The 24,989-nt window shown below is 41.3% G+C and overlaps 1 protein-coding gene and 1 long non-coding RNA gene across 6 annotated transcripts; one reads left to right on the forward strand and one right to left on the reverse strand.

Moving 5' to 3' along the window:
- Positions 1-14: 14 nt before the first annotated feature.
- On the reverse strand, positions 15-4,592 carry LOC308586930. The gene is made up of 3 exons (XR_014008143.1): positions 4,449-4,592; positions 3,518-3,639; positions 15-316 (listed from the first exon to the last, which is right to left on the reverse strand). It is a non-coding gene; the product is annotated as an uncharacterized lncRNA (long non-coding RNA).
- A 74-nt stretch (positions 4,593-4,666) lies between these two features.
- On the forward strand, positions 4,667-23,164 carry SH3GLB1 (SH3 domain containing GRB2 like, endophilin B1). 5 transcript variants are annotated; one of them, XM_081194072.1, is made up of 11 exons: positions 4,667-4,861; positions 8,856-8,997; positions 11,118-11,246; positions 11,664-11,797; positions 12,039-12,131; positions 13,270-13,356; positions 15,634-15,657; positions 17,394-17,483; positions 18,363-18,463; positions 21,030-21,270; positions 22,691-23,164. In XM_081194072.1, the coding sequence occupies exons 1-11, from the start codon at positions 4,790-4,792 to the stop codon at positions 22,796-22,798; spliced, it is 1,221 nt and encodes a 406-aa protein (XP_081050198.1). In that variant the 5' UTR covers positions 4,667-4,789; the 3' UTR covers positions 22,799-23,164. The 5 variants fall into 5 exon arrangements, with proteins under 5 accessions (XP_081050198.1, XP_081050199.1, XP_081050200.1 ...); XM_081194073.1 differs by having other exon boundaries at positions 4,668-4,861; positions 13,270-13,308; XM_081194075.1 differs by lacking the exon at positions 4,667-4,861 and adding an exon at positions 5,064-5,269.
- Positions 23,165-24,989: the final 1,825 nt, after the last annotated feature.

Genomic DNA, 24,989 nt, shown 5'->3' on the forward strand with positions numbered 1-24,989 from the left:
ATTAAAGAAGCAGATTCCATGGAGAAGACTGGAACAATTTTATTTATGTTTTCTGATTAAAGGAAAGGAAAGTGGTCCACCGTCCCCATGATTAGGATACTGTGCTATGGACTCCTCCTCTCCCATGTCATGTCCTAAGCAGCCATCTCACATACACAAGTCCTGTGTAGCAGGAAGACATGAAAAATCATCTCTTAACTTCAACTGGGTAGGTTGATTTGAAGAGGTGGTAATGGGGGGGGGGGGGCTCATGCTACACGGCTTACATGAAGAACTCCACCAGGGCCGGATTTTATTGGTGGGCTGCCCTCTCTCCCTGTTAAGTTTCAAAAAAGAAATCAACCACCTGGTTACCAAAACTGCCAATTAAGGATCTTAGAATTGTAGCGCTCTCCTCTAAAGTTTCAGTATCACCTTATCTAAGATCACACACCTACAATTGATGCAGTGCTCAGATCTGGAAAAAATGATACCTATTCTATAGTACAATCCTATTCATATTTACTCAGATATAATTTTGTTTGTGTTCAACGGTTGTTATTCTCTCCCCAGTCTGACCATGTTCATTTTCATATAAAGGCACTGAACTGAACCAAATATCCTTAACCAGAATGTAGTGGAATCCTAGAAAATTATATTTGGACACTGTGACATCTAAATAATCATAACCCAACGATGGTCTGAAGAAGTGAAACTCTTCTGCATCTGGTCAGTGTTTAAATGAAAGACTGCCTATGTACATAACATGGAGGCTTACCAATGAAAAACAAGATTGTCATTAATGATATTTCTATGATACCCTATGATCAGAGGTCTCTGGGCATCTTACAATAAAATGTTAAAATAAAACTCATCTATAAAAATCCAACAAAATCAAGCAACAGAGAATAAATCAAATTTGTTCAACTTTCCTCATCTAGGTGAGTGCAGTGCCTTTCATTCCATCAGAGACAGATTTTTGCAATGGAACTCATTTCGCTACACTGGGTGCCAACACAAGGGGGCACTGCAGGACTTTCCAAGTATAACTCCTCTCCCTTCTCCTTGGGAATCCTCTGGGCAGCCACTGGTCTCTGAGCTGCCCCCTTGCTCCAAAGAGAGGTACCTCCTCACACTGCCCCAAAGGGGCCTGGGAAGCACACCCTGGTCAGCCCCAGAGGCACCATTCGCCTGGGGAACTTGTAGCCAAGGCTGCTGCAACAAACAGCTGTGCAAGTCTTTGGGAGGCAGAGACACAAGAGGGCATCAGAGGAGGGAGGGAAGGAAAGAGGGACAGAGGCCAAAGTTGCCCGCATTCAAGGCACCCTAGGGTGCCACGGCACACTGGTTGAAAACCACTGACATAGTAAATTGAGCAGAAGGCAAGGTGGGGGGCACCAAATTTCCTTAATGGATCTGTTGACATCATGTCTCATACTTAGATCACCAAACTAGAAAACCTGGATGTTCACTACTATCTTTGGGGAAAAGTTTTGACCACTGTGATACTGCAATCCAGATAATCTCTTTATTTCAGGTGAAACTGACACACAGTGCTGGAACATTGTGTAAATGCAACTTGCCCCACCCCAACAAAAGTGTTAAGTAAATAGGTTTTATTATACTGACATCTAGTGGACTCCCAAAGCACACAGACATACTGTGTAGTGTGATCCTATGTATGCTTTATACATTGCAATGAAACTAGCTTCCTCTGGATTTGGACCAATGTGCGTGTAATTTGGAATATTCAGTATTAAATACTTATCATGTCACATACATTATCTTAGCAGCTCTTACAGTAAGGCTTACTTTTTTGTAAATTCATTTAGAATTGAAGGCTAAGATCAGCTTCTAAAGCCATGCTTTATTTAATGGACCAAGATGGGTAAATGGCTGTATAATGTGCAGCGAAATCTTCCAGCAATTATCCATCTATTTTATTGCATTTATATACTGTATTTCTGGGGTGCCATCTCACCCTCAGTATTGTGGGTGCCCGCTGCTGCCACGCAGATGTGTGATGTTACACGCACATACCTGCACATAGTGTGTGTGATGTCACATGCACTATGTGCAGGCATTGAAAAGAACTAAAGAAAACTGTCAAACATTTAAAGCACCAAGTGTCAGAGCCTGAAAGGACAAAAAAGGGATAATTACCGTATTTTTCGCACTATAGGACGCACTTTTTCCCCTCCAAAAATGAAGGGGAAATGTGTGTGCGTCCTATGGTGCGAATGCAGGCTTTTGCTGAAGCCTGGAGAGCGAGAGGGGTCGGTGCGCACCGACCCCTCTCGCTCTCCAGGCTTCAGGAAGCTATCCCAAGTCTTGCAAGCCCGGCGGGATGTCCCGCGGGCTCGCAAGGGTTGCGAGCCTTGCACCCAAAAGCTGGGGATAGGGGGATGGCGCAGAGCCGCCATCCCGCTATTCCCCGACCTGAGGCTGGCGGGGGGAGAAGCAAGCCTGCTTCTCCCCCCCACCATCCCCACAAGCTCCAGATCAGGTCGGGGAATAGCGGGATGGCAGCGCTCCGCCATCCCGCTATTCCACGACCTGATCTGGAGGCTGGGGGTGGGAGAAGCAAGCCTGCTTCTCCCCCCCACCATCCCCACAAGCTCCAGATCAGGTCGGGGAATAGCGGGATGGCAGCGCTCCGCCATCCCGCTATTCCACGACCTGATCTGAAGGCTGGGGGTGGGAGAAGCAAGCCTGCTTCTCCCCCCCACCATCCCCACAACCTCCAGATCAGGTCGGGGAATAGCGGGATGGCAGCGCTCCGCCATCCCGCTATTCCACGACCTGATCTGGAGGCTGGGGGTGGGAGAAGCAAGCCTGCTTCTCCCCCCCACCATCCCCACAACCTCCAGATCAGGTCGGGGAATAGCGGGATGGCAGGCTTCAGGAGAGCCCCACCGCCAGCCCCACAAGCTCGGGGGACAGCGGGAGAGGCGCAGCGCGCCCTTCCCGCTGTCCCCCGACTTGGTTGGAAGGCTGGGGGGGAGCCTGCTCCTCCCCGTCGCCAGCCCCGCAAACTCGGGAGACAGCGGGAGAGGCGCAGCGCGCCATTCCCGCTGTCCCCCGACTTGGTTAGAAGGCTGGTGGGGGGAGAAGCCTGCTCCTCCCCGTCACCAGCCCCGCAAACTCGGGAGACAGCGGCAGGGGCGCAGCGCGCCCTTCCCGCTGTCCCCCGACTTGGTTAGAAGGCTGGCCCAGCCCCGCAAACTCGGGGGACAGCGGGAGAGGCGCAGCGCGCCATCCCGCTGTCTCCCGACATGGTTTGGAGGCTGGCGGAGGGCTTCCTCCTCCCCCAGCCCCGCAAGCTCCCAGAGCGATGCCAAAGCTGCGCGCAGCTTCGGCATGGCTCTGGGTCCCGTTCTGGGGGAGGGGGAATCTCGGGCTTCCCCGCCCCAGCCCTGCGCCTGGCGGGGGGGGGTAATTTTTTTTGGCCTTTATTCCCCCCCCCCCCAAATCTAGGTGCGTCCTATGGACCGGTGCGTCCAATAGTGCGAAAAATACGGTAAATATTAACTCATACCTTCTCAAAGCACACACCTTAATGTGTCTCTAATTCAACTCAATCACACACAGAGTTCGAAACTCCAATTGTTCTGGTCGCGTTTCACGAGCCGTTTCTGAGCTCTGGGCCCCGTACTGCACCTAAGATTTCAGATTAAAATGGCCACTGTTACTCAGAAATAAATTCCATCCAAGTTCAATGGGGCTTCCTCCCAAGTAAAATATGCATGGATGCAGACCTGAAAAACTTTCTTTTTGCTTTTCAACCCAACATGTTTTGTTTGGGTTTTAGTTGCCTTGTTTGATGTACTTTTAATGTATAGTGTGCTTTTAATCTGAAATATACTAGTCAGTGAGTTATGATGGTTTAAGTAGTGCATGTTAAAGTGTTCTCTACCTCAGACTCTCACAGGGATGCTTAAAATCTAAACAAATTGGGATCACTGAAGGACCCTTAAGTCTTAGGTTTGCAAACTGGACACTGCCACCAGATGTATAGGTCTTTATTATGTGTTAACTGTGGTGCCAAAAATGGTGTTTTTTTATGAAGGAAAGGGGGTGTAGGGATAATCTAGGGCTTCTCTGCAGAGTGGAAGGAAAGGGGGACCTTTTCTGTCTCCCTACTTCCAGCTACTCTGTGAGTAGCGGGGTGGGCAGGGGAAGGACTAGACACTGTGGAAAATGAACATAATATTTTAGCTGCAGTTCGTTCATTTTCAGCTTTGTAGTCTTTTTTTAATGCTTTTTATTAAGTTTTCATTTCAAATACAGCAACACCAACAAAATACACAAATATTTCAAATCTTATTCAGCTTTGTATTCTTGCTATTAAAAAAGCGCGCCTAGACATTCCGTTCTGGCGCCTGTTTTAAGGTGCCATTTCATATTTCAGTTTCTAACACTGAGAGGAAAATAAGTTCCTTGTCGTTTCCCCTTCAGACTCAACTCACCCGAAACGTGGTACGAGAGAAGTGAAAGCTCCCGTGCCAGCGACGAAAAAAGCCGTTTCCTCCCTTAGGGAGCAACCACCGCTTCTTTGCCTTCTCCTCGCGAAGCCTCCTTTTTAAGGGGCGGACTTGGGGGCGGCGCTTAACCCCCGTCTCGCGCCTCCTTTCCCCTCGATCCCGCCCACCCCGCGCTCCTCCCGCCCAATCAGATGCCGGATCCGCAGCAGTGCCCGGCCGGGCCCGGCAGCGCCCTTACGCCGCCGCCGCTGCCTTGGCCGGCAGCTTCTGAGGCGGGCGCGCCGTGACGGACCGTCGCCGGGGGCACCGTCACCCCCCGCACGAAGATGAACATAATGGACTTCAATGTAAAGAAGCTGGCGGCCGACGCCGGCACGTTCCTCAGCCGCGCCGTGCAGGTAACGGAGAGGCGAAGGGCGACTGGAGCTGGCCTGGCTTCGCCTCAGCGGGGAGGAGGACAGGAGGGCGGCGGCTCCTCCGACCTGGCCCCCCTCCTCCTCCTCCCCGGGAGCCGTTGAAACCGTTGGTTGCGCGCGCCGCCCTTATTTGTTTATTCAAAGGCAGAGCTGGAGGGGGGCCACACACACCCCTCCGCTAAGTGGGGCCTGGCCGGGCCTTGTCACGGCTTGGCAGCCTGGTGGCGCCTCGTCCTCTCGCTCTATCTCTCCACACCCCCGCGCACGTCTAAACCGCCGCCCATCCGCTGTCGCCTTTCTGCGGGGCTGGAAGCCGAGAGTCGCCCTCCCTCCCTCCTTGGCCGGCCTTTGAGAGGCCTCAGGCCGCCTGTCTTATCGGCGCCCGCGGCGGTGGGTGGGACGGGCCTGACCGCCTGTTACCGGCCTCAGGGGCTTGCGCAAGCCCCCCCCCCTCTCCTGGGTGTGGGTCTCTCTCTTCCCCACCGCCGCCGCCCACTCCCTTCCCCCTGGCCGGCTGTGCTAAGCCAACGGGGAAACGGGGCCTGCTCGAAATTTTGGGCATGGCCAGTGTTGCCTGTAGGCGAAGACTCGCAGCGGCCTAGTTTTTAGTGTTGGCGTTTTATTACGTTTCTATATGTGTTGGAAGCCGCCGAGAGTGGCTGGGGAAACCCAGACAGATAGATGGGCGGGGGTATTATTATTATTATTAGTTGATGGGTGGCGTTCTATTAATATTATTTTTATTTATTAGGGAGGGGTGTTATAATAATAATATAATGCTATAATATAACTAAACATAATAATGTTTTTTGTACACAACTCCCATCCTCCCTAGCTAGCAGGAACAGTGGTCAGGGATGATGGGAATTGTAGTGCAAAAGACCCAGCTGGAGACCCAAGTTTGGGGAAACCCTGCTCTAGGCCCTCTCATGTGCTATCCATGGAAGCAGACGTATGGGGAGCGGAGGAGGACTGTGTCTTGTGGCCTTATTCTCCACACCTTTACCCACATTTCTGAATGGTGTGGCGGGGGATTGGGACTTTTAAAATGGGGTGTTGCTTCCAGCTTAGCCTTGAATCGGGCTTCCTGTCTTACGAAATCATTTCTACAGAACATCAGTGCGGTAGACCTCCCGCTACGTATTAAGAATTCACAACTTAATTCCAGGGTAGTGTTTCATATCTGACAGGATTTAATTAGAAATTACACAGTAACTACTTCCAGAAAGTGGAAATACATTAATCTCCCCCTCTCTCTGTGCTGCAAAGAGTGCCATTTCGTTGATCTGTTAAGTTCATTGAGCTAGTCTTGCCAAAACCTTTCCACACCTCCTGTCTTCTCTTGCCCTTGGAAGCTCCTATCAAACATGCAAGCTGACTAGAAGTGCCATGTTCTAAGGAAGCATATAGTTACCCGATGCTGAGGACAAACTGTGCATGTGGAAGTGGTGCTGTTGTCCTTGTGAGCTTCAGAGGCACATTTCAGTTGGGCTAGATGAAGACAGGTGTTTGCCCAAGACCAACCACAGATTAATCGGAAGACAAAGTGCTGGGTGTGTGTTGCAAACAATAAAACTCTGCAAATGAATGTTCCCTTTGCTTACCCACTAAACATTAATTTCCTTTGCATCAAAGATGTATCAGTTTTTCATTTGCCTCTTTCCAGCTCTCTTCACTCCTCTTTTTTCCAAATTAAAGGGTGAATAAAGGTATGAAGGACAGCTACTGTTCACCAGTACCTGGCAACCAGCTATCCTGTGCCTACCACATTTTCTCTACTAGGCTGCAGTGTAGGCAGGAGTGAACCTTGTAGACCTCCTTTGCATCCTTGTGCCAGCTCTGTTGTAGAGTCTCTTAAGCTAGAAAGGCCCCATGCTGAATGGCCACCTACTTTTGAACCTTCAAAAGCAAGTTGTGATATGGCGGAAGATCTTGTGACTAAAAAAGTGGGGCTGAGGTATAGAACGTGCAAATACTAGTTTTCAAATCTTTGCTTTCTAGGGTTCTTCTAAAAAGTTAACACTTTAATTAGGAATTACTATTTAAGCAGCGATTGTTTCATAATTAGTGATTTTGTGCTGTTCCTCTTTTCCATGTGAAGTTTCTGCATCTGTAGCCTTCACAAGTACTGAAGAGATGACAAGACAAACTATCTTCTTATTTAGAGATCTTATGATGCCTGTCTTGTGATGTTTAATGTGATTAACGTTTCTGTGAAAACGTTGTTTTTAATGTTTTTTCTCAGATTGGCTTGATTTCAAATAAATATATTGGTCTGAGTTAATCTGTTTCACTGGGTTTTTAACAACTCAGACCCATAAGTGGGTTAGAGAAATGGGTTGTCATAGTAATATTTTTAACCACAGTTATCCACTTTCCTGTTAGCTTCCTGTCTCTTGTAAATTACTCCATAATTTTTGGGAGGAGTCAGTTGCATAATAGCTCCTAAGAACATTGGTCATGCATTTTTGACAGTGGCTACACATGCTCAGTTTCTTTTGTCAGTGCTATTTATAAGATAATCTTCCATCTTTCTTCAAGGAGCTCAAGCTTTCTCTCAAGACAAAACTACCTTAGGGCTGTTAGGATGATAAATGGGAGAAAGTAGCCCTAAGTTAATTTTGTCTTGAGAGAAAGTGAGTGACCCAAACTCACCTAGAGAACTTCATGACTGAGTGGTGATTTGAACCTAGGTTTCCCAAATCCTAGCTCAATGCTCCTGCTACAATTGCACCATAATGTCATGAAAGTTCATCTGCCACTAGATAAAAGCAAATCAGGGTAGTTAACATCATCAATAACAAACAATATAACTGTTGTTGAAGACAGCATTAAATAGTCAACAGCTCTGTGAATTGTGCTGAGAATCGTGGAATCCTATGGAGTTCATATATTTGTGGTTCCAGTAACCCAAATTAATGCCTAGTGTCTGTTGAGTTCCTGAAGTTTAAGAGCAAACTTCACATACAACACACTGCATAGTATATTCTTGGAGTAAGCAGAACATGGATAACTATGACTAAGCTCCTTCTATGCAAGAGGGGTCTCTGTGCAGGTGTCTCAGCTGGTGGAAGATGTTCTATGCTGTTCTGATCCAGCTTTGTTTCCAAAGGTCTATGAGCAATCCCAAACGGTAAAACTTGTTCTTTAGGGGGAGAGCAATCCTATTCACAGCAACTTGAATGCTACCTCTCTGGAGAGATGAGCTACCTTACATCTGTCTTGTCAGGATCCTCATCCAGTCCATTACTGATGCTAAGTAATAATTCAATATTTCCACTGAAGCTGGGACCAATGCAGTATGCAGCACAGCTAACCAGCATCTCTTCTAGTATTAGCTAGTCAATAATAGATTTAGAAGAAAGTTGGAAGGTTTTTGTGTGGCCCTTCATCAATATACTCCTTTTAAAATAAAAACAGATGAAGTTATTTAATATGGTATCAAATATGCCATATGGTAGATGATACAATGCAGCCTTGTAGATAAAAGCAGGCATCATAGCACTATTCCAGGTTTCCTCTGCCTGGGATATGGAAGTGCAGAAATCTGGAGGAAGTTTTGACATGGAAGGGGTGTGGCCTGGGGCAGTTGCTGCTTGCCCCAGTAAGTGACCAAAGTGTAAATTCTATTGACACTTCTGCATTTGTATTTGGAACCCTTTTAATTCTGTATTCTTTTAATAAGGCCACATTTGTACACTTGACCTCTATGTAAAGTTTTGTGTTTAAGATTTGACTGAAAATATTATTCTTTGTCTTATTTCAAGTGTTGCGTTCCTCCTTTTTGAAGTACTAGTTAGACATCAAGCCAGTTGGTAGCTTCATTTTCATAGCAGTTTGAAGGAATAAAATAGGGAAATTTCTCTTTCTTGGATTATATTTCTGTTATGACTTTTTTGTGTATTGATACTAACAAAAGTTGTATTTCTGGACTGTAACATGTAAGGTGATTTATCTGTTTGTTTAACCAATGTAGTTTACAGAAGAAAAACTTGGGCAAGCAGAGAAGACTGAATTGGATGCTCACTTAGAAAATCTTCTGTGCAAAGCAGAATGTACTAAGCAATGGACAGAAAAGGTTATGAAGCAGACAGAAGTGTTATTACAACCCAATCCAAGTAAGAAAAGCATGTTTTTATTTTGCTCTTGATGTTTGCCAGGTAACACTTTGTGCATGCTACATAGGACAGCCTTGTATTTAGCCAACTCATTTGGTTTCTGCGCTAGCTGTGGAAGAAGACAAGACCCTTCTACTGTAGGTAGCAAAAACATGCAGTGGGCTGGAGTAATGTCTCTCAGCCAGTTTGCTTGGCAGAAAACATCTTTTTCAACTTGCTAAGGTGTTACTGCAAGCCTCTTAATAGACACGTGTGTGTGTGTGTGTGTGTGTGTGTGTGTGTGTGTGTGTAGTAAGTTGGTTACTTTTGGGGCCTATTTACAAGACTGACAGCACAATCTGCTGAGTGGAGCACAGGTAGACCTTTTCTGTTGTTGACTATGAAGAGGCTTGTATTTGTAAACCTTATCTTTTGTGCTGAGCTATGAAGCCTGGCTTCATGGAAAGCCTATTGGTTCAGAGTCTTGCTGCTGCTTCAGTAACTGCAAAATGATCGGTAGCTTTATGACTTAAGAAAGTAAGTGTTTTGTTCTCAAAGACAGCTCTGTAGGATAATCTACCTCAGAACAAGTGGCTCTGTTCAGCTCTGACTTCCCATTTCAATCTGAAAACAAAATACAATTTATTGCAAACTGAAAAGTAAAATAATGATGATGATGGGGTACCTATTTGAACATCACTCCAGCTTTTACTTCACCCTAGCTAGTGTTGGGACATATATGTGTGCAGAGGGAGAAATTTGAACCTTGATAAAGCGGTAACTCGTTTAGTGCAATAAAACCAATTTCCAGTCTGGAGCTAATTCTCCACATATTCTTTACAAAGATTTAAACAGTATATTGAATGAATGTTGCTGGTTATACTTTAAATATAAATCCCTAGCTTTTTAAGAAAAAATGGGTATAAAGTTGAATATTAATTATTTTTTTTAAAATAGAAACAATATTCCATTAAGATACAATAACATCTGAAAGGAAAATATCCTAGAATCAAATACCATCAATTGTTGTTGGCATCCATCTGTTTCAAAAGACAATGGAGTGTGCCTCTGGGGTGAAGTCAAACCACTGGAGTATCACAGCACCCACTGTGGCTGCAGAGACCGATAACTTGTCATACTATCTTATCCTGACTTCAATATTCTCATTGGCATTTGTTTTGTTTTCAAGCTTTGCTTTTGAACTTTGGTCTTTTGAGGCTCATCCTAATATGCTCAGTAAATGATTACATGCTGGAAACTGTGTGGAATGCTTAATAAACAACAACCCAGCATCTGGTATCTTTTTTCCAGCCTTAATAACAAAAAATGCCTACTACCTTCTCTGTAGTTCATGTTTAAGGTTGAGAAATTACTTTCTAGGCCTACAGCTTTGAAAGAATGGGTTAGAAACTTAATTATATAAGGTTGATAGGCTAGTCATAGGCTAGGTGACCTTATTGTATATTGTATATTGAATATTTTCCTGGAGTCTGTGTGTGCGTTGAAGTTTCAGTCTTCTAATACTAGAAGACGGTTCATGGAAGAGGAAGAGGGGTGAGAGGGTGTTCACTTGTTGCTCACTAAATTTTTTGTTTGTATTATTATTTATTAAATTTATAGTCTGACTATTGAGGGCATGTGTTCGTTAGTGGAGTAGATCCACATTAAAAAAATTCAGCAATCTTACAGTTTATTACTGCTGGTCTATGTTTTGTATTCCCTCGGGCTGTTGGGGAATATCTTTTCAGGAAATGTATAGGGGTGAGGGGTTTTTTTTAAAGCAGCTACTTTGTTAATTAACATAATTCTGAAATGCTGATTGAACAGAAATTGATATTTGGTCTTCAGTGTATTTGGCTATCTCTCAGAACTATATAAAGCTGCTGATTTTCTTAAAAAGGAGCTTCACACTTCAGACAGCCCATCTGTTTGGAAATGTGAGGCTGTAATATGTCTCTTGAGTATTTGTATACTTAAATAGATTTTCACATTTGCAAGTCATAAAAAGGAGGTTGGGTATTTTTTCTTCTTCAAAAAAGCTGTCATCAAGCATCAGCACTTAACAGCATTATGAGAGATTTCAAATAAATGCTTTTTACATTGGCCAGTAACTTACAATTGGTTGTGTTATCTTTTGCTAGATGCTAGAATGGAAGAGTTTGTCTATGAAAAACTAGACCGCAAAGCTCCAAGTCGTATGAATAACCCAGAAATACTGGGCCAGCACATGATTGATGCTGGGAATGAGTTTGGTCCTGGAACAGCATATGGTAAGTAACAACTATTTCATATCTCTTGAGCATCCTGGACTAAGAATTGTTGGTGTGGTAGCAACTTGTGCTGATTGCACTGAGGAGTATACAGGATTGCAGTGGCATTTAATTGGGAATATGTACAAGATGGCAGTCTTGTATTAGAAACTAGGGGTGAGTGGTGCTTCTGTAAGGATGGTTTGTAAGCTTATTCTGAAGCTGTATGTGGACCAGGTTTGAGAACTTGAAACTGACTTGAAAAGCAAAATGCAATATCAAAAGTAAAACTTAGAGCATGCTATAAAACAATGCAAATATAAAACACCCTTAGTGACATCGTGAAAAGTCACTATGTCAACATTTCGTGCTTTACGTTTCTGTAATTGTAGGTGAGTGGCTATGTTAACTCATACTGGAACGACTTTTCTGTTGCAGGAAATGCTCTCATTAAATGTGGAGAAACACAAAGACGAATTGGAGCAGCAGACAGAGAACTAATTCAGACATCTGCAATAAACTTCCTCACACCTCTGCGAAATTTTATAGAAGGCGATTATAAAACAATTACTGTAAGTTGTGAATGCGGTTCCTTTAAAGAAGTAGTTCCAAATACATAAAGAAGTATCAATTTGATTTTGTGTCATTAAGCATTATTCTTGAGGGATTCCTACTACAAAAAAGTGACCTAGAGGACTTTAACCATTATATAACAGAGAGAGATCAGGAAGGGCCAAGTGGCTTATGTTCTCTATTTTCTCTAAAGTGAATGTTTTCCATGTACTCACATGCAATTTTCTTCAACTTTTGCAGAGGGAACGCAAATTATTACAAAATAAAAGACTAGACTTGGATGCTGCCAAAACAAGACTGAAAAAGGCTAAATTAGCAGAAGCTCGAGCTGCAGTAAGTAAAATTTATCTCCAAAAAGGTTTAGAATATTGTTGACTTGTTACGTGGTGTTCATGGTTCAACATGTGTCCCTTAAATCTTGTATTAACCAAGTGTCAATAAATATAGATATATAAGCAGGGTTAACCAGAAATTCTTTCTGTCTCTCTTTCTCTGGCTGTGAACAGACTAGGAGCAGATCTCTGTTTGGTCTGCAGTGAGATTTTGTAAAGGGAAGCCTTGCCACTCTGTGTCCCCAATCTTTCCCACTCCATACACCATTCAACATTGGGTTGAAATCTAAATGGTTTCACAAAGGGTATTTCGATACCTAGGAACTTGGATTGCTTTAGGAAAGATCTCATAAATTACAGTTCCCCGGCACATCTTCAAGTAAGATTAGGGAAGGATACTAACTCTCTATTGACTGCAACTCCAAGGTGCTTATCAGTGGAGAAGACACCTGACTACAACAATGGTATACCAAACTTACATTTCAACTGATCACGGATACTACAGCTATGCTACATATAATATACTTAAATAGATATGTATACATTAGCTTTGGAAAGGAAGTCTCAAAGTTGTGTGCCTGTGTTCATAATTTGTAGCTCATTGGCCACCTGAATGAAGAAAAATCCTGAGTTTGTAAAAGTATCTACCTGGTCACCTTGAAGCTCATTTTATTGACATAGGAAGCCAGATAAGGGACAATAGGAAAGCAGCGATAGGTATTGAACCCAGAAAGTAGGACTAGTATTCTACAAGTTTCCATTGACTACTTTAGAAGGCTATTCTCCGGGTATTTAATATAGTATGTTAGGTTAGACCTCGTGTTTTCAATTTTTTTCAGACATTAATGTGATTAGTAATATAATGGAGGCCACATCTTCTATTCTCGTTCTCTGGCCTAATTGATTTGGTGAGCAATAGTGAGTATATGAAGCATCTTAAGGCTTTTAAACCTATTTCAAATAGTACTTGCTTCCACATATGGAAATGATACTGGAAAAGAATACATGAAGCATAATGGTTTTGCTGTTTATTGTTTGCTTTTTTGTGTCTTACGTCTCTGACATTGCAGTAGCACTTAATGATCAACAATTTACCTTCTTTCATAAAATAACATAATTTTGTTTTTATGCACTTTAAGCAACTAAACCTGTCTCCACCTGAAGAAAATAACATTATGGTAAATGTTTCATACATGCTCAACTTGGTGCATGTAAAATGGCTACAGGTTTGTTGGCCTCTTGTCTTCATAACATTTCTTCAAGTGTTTTCTCTTGCTTTCTGTTGATATGTACTGCCCATCCAGATTCCTTGAATGAGAGATTACAGCAGATCAACATATTTACATCAAGTTAACAGGTTTATATAATACCTTATTGACTTCAACACTTCTTCTGTGTACAGTCTTTGGGAAATAAAATAATATGTCAAACTAAATGTTGACTAAAACAGCAGACTAAATTATTTTATTACTTGGGTATACTGTTCTTTCAATGATATATGAGGCTTTAGCAAATTTTCCAGTTACGTGGTGCTTATTTCTAAACATAAGATCCAAAAGAGATCTTATTCCCATCTGCAGCTTAGCTTGTTATGTGGGTTATCTAGTACATTTCTTTCTGCAGAGTATGCTTTTTGTCTTAATGTGTCTGAAGCATGTCACTCTTAAAATCAGAGGGATATTTGCCTAGATATATATATTTCTAAGCCTAATGAAAACGCTAAGTAAAATACTTTTGTATGGGCTCAAGTTGTACTTGACTCTATTATTGCCTTAAATGATTCACAAGGAAATATGTTCCTTGTTTACTATTTGAATGCCAACTTCCTTCCTCAGAATCTCCCTCTTCATTAACTGCAACTTTTCCTGTAATATCTGAAAAAAGAGAAGTTGCTCATTGTACTGAAATTTCATCAACGAACAGATAATCCAGCGTAAATGAAATATGGAGTAAGAACTTCTGAGTTGTATTTGGAACTTTCCTCCAATTCAGCTTCAAGAAACATTGGGAACTGTAATTTAAGGATGTTGGAAATTGCAGCTCTGTGAGCGGTAAGCTACAGTTCCCAGGATTCTTTGGGGTTAGCAGTGTTTTAAATGTATCATGAGTGCTCAGCCAAAGGCTGTCTACAGTGAAGACTATATTAGTGGAAAAATGGGATAGAAGTGTTCTATAACCATTCAAATGACCTAAAGGTCTAAATTATTGATTTGATCTGATAAAGACAGGCTTGGATGGCAAGAGAAATCACTGGTGTTTCCTCTATCATTGTATTAGCTTGTTGTTGTGATAGACTTTGCTTGTGTAGGGCACCTTTTCATAAAGATCATCCATGCATTCGTTCATAATTCAGGCAAATTGTACCTTAGACTGTGGTCTTCGTTTGCTTTGGAAGTAATATGTTTTAGCTGGTTTCTTTTAAAACTATTCTACTTATTTCACACAATGGGTTGGATCTTGAGATCTTGTGGGCAGAGTTCTGCTCACAGAATGAGGTGGGGAGAGGTAGTGTTCTTAGCCTAGATCTACCCTACCCATGTGCTCTAGAGGAACAATAGGAGGAGGAGCTGCAGGGAAAAGGGAGAATCAGGGTTGTGTGAGTTCCTTTCCATGAACAGGAACCTCCTTTCTGCAGACAGAATTACCCATTCCATCCATAGAAGGGGTACTCTGCATCTTAGTACTTAAGGGTACTGTAGTAAGAAACCTTGTATCTAGCAGGCAGCTGCTTTCAGCTGAAGACTATGTGGAGGGTAGAATATGCTTCATACCCCATTCTGGTTATAGCTAGCTTCTTCTGAGAATAGCTAGGAATAAAGATGTTACAAAAAGTCTTCAGCTCACCAGCCAGTTTCTTCTCTAATGCACTATTCTTGTCGTTAAATATAATGGAATTAGATAATAAATTTGGAAAATAGGTATGCACGCCTAAAATACAGTACAGTCGTGCCTCGCAAGACGAAATTAATCCGTTCTGCGAGTCTCTTCGTCTAGCGGTTTTTTCGTCTTGCGAAGCAACCCTATTAGCGGATTAGCGCTATTAGCGGCTTAGCAGCTATTAAAGGCTTAGCGGCTTAGCGGCTAAGAGGCTATTAGCAGCTTAGCGGCTTAGAAAAAGGGGGGAAGCAAAAAAAATCGCAACACTTGCAAGACGTTTTCGTCTTGCGAAGCAAGCCCATAGGGAAATTCGTCTTGCGAAGCAGCTCAAAAACAGAAAACCCTTTCGTCTAGCGGGTTTTTTCGTCTTGCGAGGCATTCGTCTTGCAGGGCACCATTGTATTACATTGGTAATACCTGCGTGAGCCATAATAAAATTCACTAGTTAGAACCTTAACTAGTATACAAGCAAAGATGCAGCTCTGTTTGTTATCAAGCACATTACAAACACTGTAGGTAAAGCGAATAAGGAAATCAATACAGGAAAGATGTGAAAGAACACTGAGTGCAAGTTCACCAGACAAATTCTTCATACTGTTGTTTCTCCAATTCTTTATGCATACAAGGTTTGGGCAGAGGAAGTAACAAAAGTAAGTAATCTAACTGAAGCTGTTGATTATGAAATACCATAATGTTGAGATCTGATTCAGCATGGATCTTGTCCCTGATATCAAAGGGTTAGTATTGATTATATGCAATTTGAAGTGGCAATGGCAAAATGATCCACATAACATGTGGGAAATAAATCTACCAGAAAAGAGGGGTGAGTGTTTATGAAGATGTTAAAACATGTTTTCCCCCCCCCCCTTCTGAATATGATAAGAACTTTAATAACACAGGTTAATTCTCTGAACCTCAGTCCAGGCTACTACCCATCTGACATGCCTGAAACTAGTAGCTCAACACAATTTCTCATCAGAGCAATCAATGTTCCCATTCTGTTTATAGAAACATATGAAACTGTAAAATATTAAACATCCCACCATGTTTGCAACCAAATCCTATGAATCTTCTTCATAACTTGTTTTCTTACTTAACTTGCATTGCGCTATTTTTTGTTGTTGTTTAGAAAGGTGCATTTTAGGGCCAAGTCTCAAATGTCGCTGCTTAAGACTACTTAATGTTCACATGAATACTTATTATTTAACTCAATAGCTGCATTACTACTCAGTATTTACTATTTACCTTATGTTTTCCCATTCTCTAAAGAGCTTTGAAACTATAATTACTCAGAATATTGCCTAGATTTTTATTCTGCAGTCAGAATAAACAACATACATGGAAGAAACAAGTAGCCTTCATTTCAGCTATTAACATACAATTAAAATTATGTACGGGCCTTTTCTTATCATGCATTGCTGTATTTCCCTGTATAATGAAATGAAAATGCAACTATTACAGTCAAGTTAAAAGTAGGCTTAGTAAAAAGTACTCTGTACAAAAATGGAAAACCAACACAAATAATGCAAGGAAATCTAGACGTCTGGCAGAATATGCCATAGGATCATGAACAATGGATGTTAGATGTTGTGGGTTTATTCCATACAAATACAGTGGTACCTCAGGTTAAGTACTTAATTCGTTCCGCAGGTCCGTACTTAACCTGAAACTGTTCTTAACCTGAAGCACCACTTTAGCTAATGGGGCCGTGCCACCGGAGCACAATTTCTGTTCTCATCCTGAAGCAAAGTTCTTAACCTGAAGCACTATTTCTGGGTTAGCGGAGTCTGTAACCTGAAGCATATGTAACCTGAAGCGTATGTAACCCAAGGTACCACTGTACTGCAGGACAAGACTGATTGAACAATATTTCTCCTGCTTAAAGGAGGCTCTCCAGGATAATCTTTGAAGCTGGAACAGTTGGCTAGCCCTTCATGTTAGTAAGCAGTGTTTTGCCTTGAGCAGAGATGGCGAGCTCTGGCAGATGCATTGTGCTAATTCTTTTCAGCATGATAAGTGGCTTGCTTGAGGGTTTTTAAAACCACTTTCTCAGTGTCAGTTTACAAGCTTCCTAACAGGTTTTGACATCAAGTGAGAAATGCAATGTTGTAGGTGTTTTGGAATGGCAGTTCAATACCGTGAAATAGTAGAATATACTGACTATCCCCACCACTTACTGAAATATAAATTGAATAATGGGACTAAGTGTGACAATGGATTACTTGTAGGCAAAGCACTGTGGTGCAATCCACATTAATTTCAAGCAAATCTAAGTGCACAGTTAAAGCTCTTACATTGATTTTTAGTGGCATTTGCTCTTATTTTCTCCACCCTAGCAGCATAATTAATTTTATGTATCAAATTCTAAGTGAAATATATCTTACAGTCTGAACAGGAAGTCAGAATAGCCCAGAGTGAGTTTGACCGTCAAGCAGAAATTACTAGACTTCTGTTGGAAGGCATCAGCAGTACACATGTAAGTACTAAGTAGAAGAAAATACACATCTCATAATAGTTTGTAGAAGACTACGTAATCTTATACAACTAGAAATAATTTCTAAAAGTTGGTGTGATACATGTATAAGAACTATTGAGGATGAGAAAATCAAGTGATTGTACAAGCACTATGACAATATTTCAATTACCTCTATCCAAAGAGCACTGGAGACTCATAGAGTTTTTTTAGTTATGGAGGTTGAGGTAAAAGCTTCTCTCTCCTGACTAAAGGCATCTGGCAAAATAAACAATAACCAATGAAAAATCATGCCCTGAAGTTAGAATCATAGGGTTGAAACTCCCCATGTCCAATCTCAGTGCAGGGTCTGCTATGCAGGTTGCATCTATGACAAACGCCTATCCAAGTTCTGTCTAAATATCACTGACAAAGGAGACACCACAATTTTCTGTTCTATCATTGAACACTACTACTAATGTTCAGCCAAAACCTGCTTCCCTGCTATTTTCACCATTGCTAATAGTTCTGCTGTCTAGAGTAGCAGACAATAAGTTTGCAGGATGTCCCATCAGATATTTTGAAGAACACTATCCTATCAGTTTTTAAGGTCAGTCTCTCCCGTTTTTATATTTAAAAAGGTTCACAGATAGGATAGTTCAAGTCCTGTATGTCAGTCTTTGGCTATCTTCCTAAGCACTTTATTTGAGAAAGTTACTGAAGTTGGACACTTTTGTTGGGGCATATTGGAAGCAACCTTTAATATAAACACAATTATCTGGAATCACCATGAATTCATGTCAAACTTGCAATCTGACTAGAACTCTCTAATTGTTGCAAGCTAGTTAATGCAACACAGTATACACAGTTCTGTACTGATATTTGAACTCCACTGCATTCCAGGCACATCACCTTCGCTGTTTGAATGATTTTGTAGAAGCTCAGATGACGTATTATGCACAGTGTTACCAGTATATGTTGGACCTTCAGAAACAGCTTGGAAGGTAAGGAAATTATAGTCTTCATAGCTACTTTCCTAAATTGCATGTGCAGCGTTGCTAGAAGTACCTCTAATTGAAGGGTAGCTTGGAGGACAGCTAAGTTGATGCTGCTTCACTTCATTGTTCTGACAGGCCAATTTAACTCCAGAAGCTGCTACAAAGATCAGATAAGGAAGAGAAATCAGTGGAAGTAATAGTCTCTTTAATAACCCTCCTTCAGTGACTTTTTAGACATCTGAGGAAATGGTCTGACATATCACAGTAACAGGTCAGCAGGTATAACATATGGATGGCAGAAGAGAGAGCTATGAATAAGTGCTGTGGGCTTGAATTGTTCACAGGCTTGCACTGAAGTACAGCTAGGCTTGTCCTGGTGTTTTTGGATGTACGTCAAGGTATCTGCAGCAAGCTCAGCAAAAGAGGTAAAATGCTTTACAGCAAATAAAAAATGCTGCCTACTTTCTAGGCAGAGGGAGTTCAGAACATTTCTTGCAATTCACAACAACTGTCCTGCTGGATAATTGCTTCCATGTTAGCAAACAGTTGTCACATTCACTAAAAGCCAGTCGCTAATGGGCAGCTGCATCTTGGCCTACTAAAAGAAGGCCTTGACCTGGTTCGAAAATATTTCTGGGAGCTTGCCAGAGAAAACAGCAGCTTACAAAGTGCACAAAGCTACTATATAGATAGAGAGGGGTGTGTGTAAAAAAATAGAGAGAAAATATTACTGCAGAAAGTCATAGGTTTAAAGCAGCAGATGAATATGTAAACTGTAAACTTGTAGTCACTTTCATTTTCAGAATAACTGCATGAAGTCACTCAGTGTTTAGATATATCAGTTTGCCTGATCAAAGTATCTTAATCCTCTTTTCCCTTAGTAGCCTAAAGCTTGGTCTTCTTTTGGAATGTGTTTCTCTGTAGCTAATGATTTCTTTGCCAGAAAAGCCTTTTAGAATTAACTGTAGTTATTCCAGCAACAATTTCCTGTTCTTGAAAGTGGACAGTCTTCTGCAGTTTGAATGTGTTGTCTTAAGGAATATGGTAATTAAGAAAAGATTTTTAGTGCTTAGCAGTGTTGGATGTTCATGTGTTTGTGTGTCGTGATAAGCCTTTATGGCTTATAGGAGCCCTCTTTTGTTAAGACATAAACAATTCCAATTTTTCAAAGCTAACTTTGTAGACTTTTTTTATAATTCAAAAGAATCAGTTGTGGGCATGTTGCATGTGTGCCTTCAAATCCTTACTGCCATTTAGAAAATTTGAGTTGAAGAAGGTTGGTGACAAGGCAAGATTCAGAGGGACTTCACTTTGTATCCAGTCATATCATTGTAAATAGAAAAGCTGTTCATTATTGATTCCTCTGGTTTGGTATAATTTCACATCATGGCTAGCCTGCTGAGGTACTTGATCTAACTGCTTGTAGTCCTGGGACTGTGAAAGCATTTCTGCATAGAAATTCCCCCCCTTGCACATGCCAATACTCTATAATCTCCCAGCTCCCTGTTGTCTGTTCCACTAGTGTGGAATATTTCTCTTCCACAACCTGTAAAAATTATTGTTTCAATACAATTTGTTTTACAGCTGGAATAAAATGGGTTCTTGTTGGTTTTTCCCTCTCTTGTTGGACATTACCTTTGCCCAACTTCTTGCTCTGCTGAGCTCTACAAAGCCCCTGTTGGTTTTGTGCCCCAGGACTTCTTAAAAGAACCTACACAGTATCTGTTTCTCTAAAGTGCAAATAGATCCAGGAATGCCCTTTGAATGCTGTTTCTTGTAACACAGTGGAGCCATATTAGGATTTTCCACCATGTATTCTTCATTGTTAAAGTTGATAGGGCAGGTTCTTGAGAATAGATTTCTGGAAAGATTCTGATCAGGTCCAGTAACTTGTAATAAAGGTAGGATACAGGGGCACCCTTTCTTTCTGAATCGAGAAACAAATTAGGGATGATTACGTCTAAAGACCTATCTATTCTTAAAGAAATCAACTCTGAGTGCTCACTGGAAGGACAGATCGTGAAGCTGAGGCTCCAGTACTTTGGCCACCTCATGAGAAGAGAAGACCCCCTGGAAAAGACCCTGATGTTGGGAAAGATGGAGGGCACAAGAAGAAGAGGACAACAGAGGACGAGATGGTTGAACAGTGTTCTCAAAGCTACCAGCATGAGTCTGACCAAACTGCGGGAGGCAGTGGAAGACAGGAGTGCCTGGTGTGCTCTGGTCCATGGGGTCACAAAGAGTCGGACACAACTAAACGACTAAACAACAACAACGTCTAAAGAAGCATATAGGTGTACATCTCTCTTGCAATGTCCTTCCCACCCCCACCCCCGCCTCCAGGCATTATTTATACGCTTCCTTTGTGAGTTGTGGATCATGTTTGCAACTGTGCTTTGCTCACCTTGTCATAAGAGGTTTCTGTTGGAAGATAAGGAGAAGCCAGAGGTGGCATTTAACTAAAAGGAAAGTATATGAATTGCTAATAGTAAGTGATAGATCTGGGTCATGAAATGCTCATGGTAACATTAGTATGTACCTTTCAGTACTATATTAATTTTGTGTTTCACAGCTTTCCATCTACGTTCCTTGCCAACAATCACCAGTCTTCGGCAAGCTGTGCTCCAAGTAGTTCCGTTACTACTACAGCTGCCTCCTCTGCCTCTGTTACAGCCTCATTGTCCTCAATAAGCAATGCAGCAGCTACATCCAGCTTGGGTGACGTGAAGTCCGCAAGCGGCAACAGAAAAGCCAGAGTTCTTTATGATTATGATGCTGCGAATAGCAGTGAATTATCACTTCTTGCAGATGAGGTACACCTTTTCTATTCTTGCTTATAAATAGAAGTAAACAAATTTAATGTTTTGCTAACAAAATGCAAAAGCCAATTCTCTGGTGTTACATCATCCAAGGCAATAAACATACATAAGTATCCATTTGACCATTGCAGCGTACCAGGAATTAGTAATGAGGAAAGAGTAGCTTCTTAGGGAAGGTTTCTGATGTTACCAAGCAATAGACGAGGCATAGGCAAACTCGGCCCTCCAGCTGTTTTGGGACTACAACTCCCATCATCCCTAGCTAACAGGACCAGTGGTCAGGGATGATGGGAATTGTAGTCTCAAAACATCTGGAGGGCCGAGTTTGCCTATGCTTGCAATAGACTGTCTGTAATATCTATTGTATGACTATAGGATTACTTGGATGTTCCAGTCCCTGATTATCTTGCATGTAGCTATGCATCAGCAATAGATTAACATGTTAAATACTCATTTTTTTGGGTAAAGCTATTTTACGTGCACACCTCTTTTGGAGATACTGCTGGGATTGAAAAATCTTTCAGCCTCCTGACCTGCCTCTACTATATATTTTGGAAAGTTGTTTCCCTATGCATTTGGACCCCTCTTAGGATATCATAACTAAGTTTTGCATGATGGTTCCTGAGATCAAGGAGCAGGTTTTCATCTATGTTTGGCTACAGATGGCAGACTGAAACTTCCAAAACTACACTGATTTTTTTTTCTTGGGGGGGGGGGGTTGCCTCTTAGCATTCTTGAATAAATTTTTGACATAAAGTGCTCTTTCTACTTGTCACTATACAATGCTCCAGGACACTAAGTACACACTACTTCACCCATTATTTTATTTTACTACTTAATATTTATATACAACCCAATAACAAAAGTTCTCCGGGAAATTCAGTAAACAAATAAAACCATGACGTGCAAAAATGCAACCTAAAACTAGCAGCAGCAGCAATAACATTAGTACAACAGATCCATCCCATAATACTTGTGTTCCACATTTGTAAGAAACAGTGTGGCATCTAAACTTTGGAACTCCCTGCCTATTAACAGCAGGCAGGTGCCTTTACTGCATTGTCTTCAGTGCGTGGGTATGTCATTCATATACCCAGATATGTGAATGTTGATGTGTGTTTTAATTTGTTTCAATTTATTGCTGGGTTTTTTCATGTTAAGATAATAGTTTTTAACTGGTTTTTTTTAAAAAATTCCCTTTGTAAACCTCTTGGAGGTTTTTAACAATCAAGCAATGCATCAATTTTATTAAATAAATAAAAGTACTAACACATATTTAGAGTGAACACGAGGCAGCAGCCCAGGTTTCTAGGCTAGTGCCTACTTGCAAAGTAGGAGAAGAAACAGATTATCTAATTTCTTTATTTGTGACACAAGCATAAGAAATAAACACTGCTTTTTGTTTTTGTTTTAGGTAATAACGGTGTACAGTATGCCTGGCATGGATTCAGACTGGTTGATGGGCGAGCGAGGAAATCAGAAGGGCAAAGTGCCTATTACTTACTTAGAACTGTTAAACTGAATAACTGGCTTGTATAAAGACTGCCAGTTATGGTGAGACCATATTTATATGCAATTAACTTTATATAAAACAGGTTTAAGTGTCTTCCATGTTAACATCTTAAAGGATGTGAATACCAGCCATTAGAAATGGGCTTTTATGCCAATAGTCTTGCATGGTAGATACTCTTTTCAGATCTAAGTTGTGTAAAAGCTTTTACTTTATGTGCCAAGACTGTTTCTACAGAATTTTGTTTCTACTGGAATTTTCACTAATAACAAACTTCGGCTTTTGAGTAATCTAAACTGAAAATGGGAGGTATTGTTTTCTACAGAACTTTTCATAATGGCAAGCTTCTTCACCAACAATAAAATTGTTAAACAGTAACTTCTTTTGCTAAACAAATATTTGATGTTTAATGTCTTAAAGGGCTATGATTATAGTTATGCAGCTGAAGAGGACACTTTTACTGAAAACATTAAATAGAATTCTGAAAGGAAATGCACAGCATAAAAAGAACCCTACTAAGAGGGATCAGATTAAGGCCTGTTAAGTTGAGTTTTCTGTACCCACTGTAGCCAACCAGATGTCTATGGGCAGCACAAAAGCTGTTTGTGATTAACCAGCAACTGGAATTCAGAGACAATTTGCCTCCCAATTTTGGAGGTAGCACAAAAATTTGCTCCATTTTAAAATACACTATAAAAACCGATAACTCCAAATTTGTCCAGGTGGCATTATTCCAAATAATAGCTAATAGAACTATGCTGATCCCCATCAGAACACAAATGGTGTAAATACCACAATTCCTATACAGGTTTTGTTGTTACCATCACAGATGAAAATATCTAGACCACAAATTGTGCATTCACTAATATAGCCTTTCATTATTTATTTATTTTGAAAAACTTTGATTTGGAAATAGTTCTTGATTTTATTTATTCACAAAATGTATTGTGTTCAGCATACAACTGTCAATGAGTGGTTTGGAGAGGATCAGTGAATATTAAGTTTTATTAAATACCATGATTTGGAAAAGAAGACTTCCAATATTTGAAGAACATCGGCTAATACAGTTGGTAATCAAAATATGTGATGCCATCAGCTGTATCCAGTGCTGCTCCTACTCAGAGTAGGCCCATGGAAATTGGTGAACATAACTGACTTAGGTGCATTAATTTCAATGGGTCTACTTTGAGAAGAGTTGAATGGAAACCTCATATGATTAGAGGTGAGAGTTCCGTGTTATCTGGGACTGCAAGATACATGCTTCTTAGCTAAGCCTTCTGAAAAGCAATCCACTGACTGATGAGTGTGTGAGATAGTCCTGAGCTTAGTATATAGCGAGGGAAACTAATTGCTTGGCTTACTGATTGATGAATTACTTCCATGTATGAATTTGCCAGCGGTGATGGAAGGAACTAAATACTGTTCCCAGAGTGGAGAGACCTGCCTGTATATTGCAGTAATGGGGGCAGAGGGAGAGGAGCAGCCATTGCACATTTCAGCAGTAGTTCAAAGCGTAAAAGACTTTTCCTCAAAAAAGTAAGAACCTGCGAAAAGGTTCTGAATATTCAAGTAAGTTCTGTACATTGAGGGAAATCAGAAATTGAATTTGCACATGCCTACTGTACACTACTGGGCATTTTGACAGGAGGCATGCAGGAGTAAGAAAATGAAGAACAACGGAGGTCAGAAAGCTGGCTGAGTTATCCTTTCAGTTGTTTAGGGAGAGTATTCTGTAGCTGCGTTTCTCCATGACCAGCAGAAGCAGAATAAACTAAAACATGAAACTGTGCCTGACCTGCAACCTGTATAGATTATTCAGAATCCAGCTCTTCTTAATGCAGAATTTTGATAATATTTTTAATACCTAGTACAGCTCTGTACATAATCTGTCCTTGGAATACCATTTTTTGTGCCATTTTGGTAAAAACACACAAACTTTCCTATGTGAGGTGAAAAAACACAGCCTATGACTAGTGTGTTGGAAGAGAGTTTGGACAGCAAGAAGGGAATCCCAATTTGTAGCACCTGTACTGGGGCTGCGCACACACTCCCTCACCCACTAGCCGTGGAGCGGCTAAAAAGGTTTTGAGTATATGCAATTTTTGTGTGTCCATGGAACCCTTAGAGTCGGAGATACGTGCAAATGTATATGTGAACCTGGTCTTTGGGGGGGTGTTTGATTTTCGTTGTTGTGTATACTGTG

This window comes from Podarcis bocagei (assembly GCF_964188305.1).
Source record: "Podarcis bocagei genome assembly, chromosome: 5".
Lineage (NCBI taxonomy): Eukaryota > Metazoa > Chordata > Lepidosauria > Squamata > Lacertidae > Podarcis > Podarcis bocagei.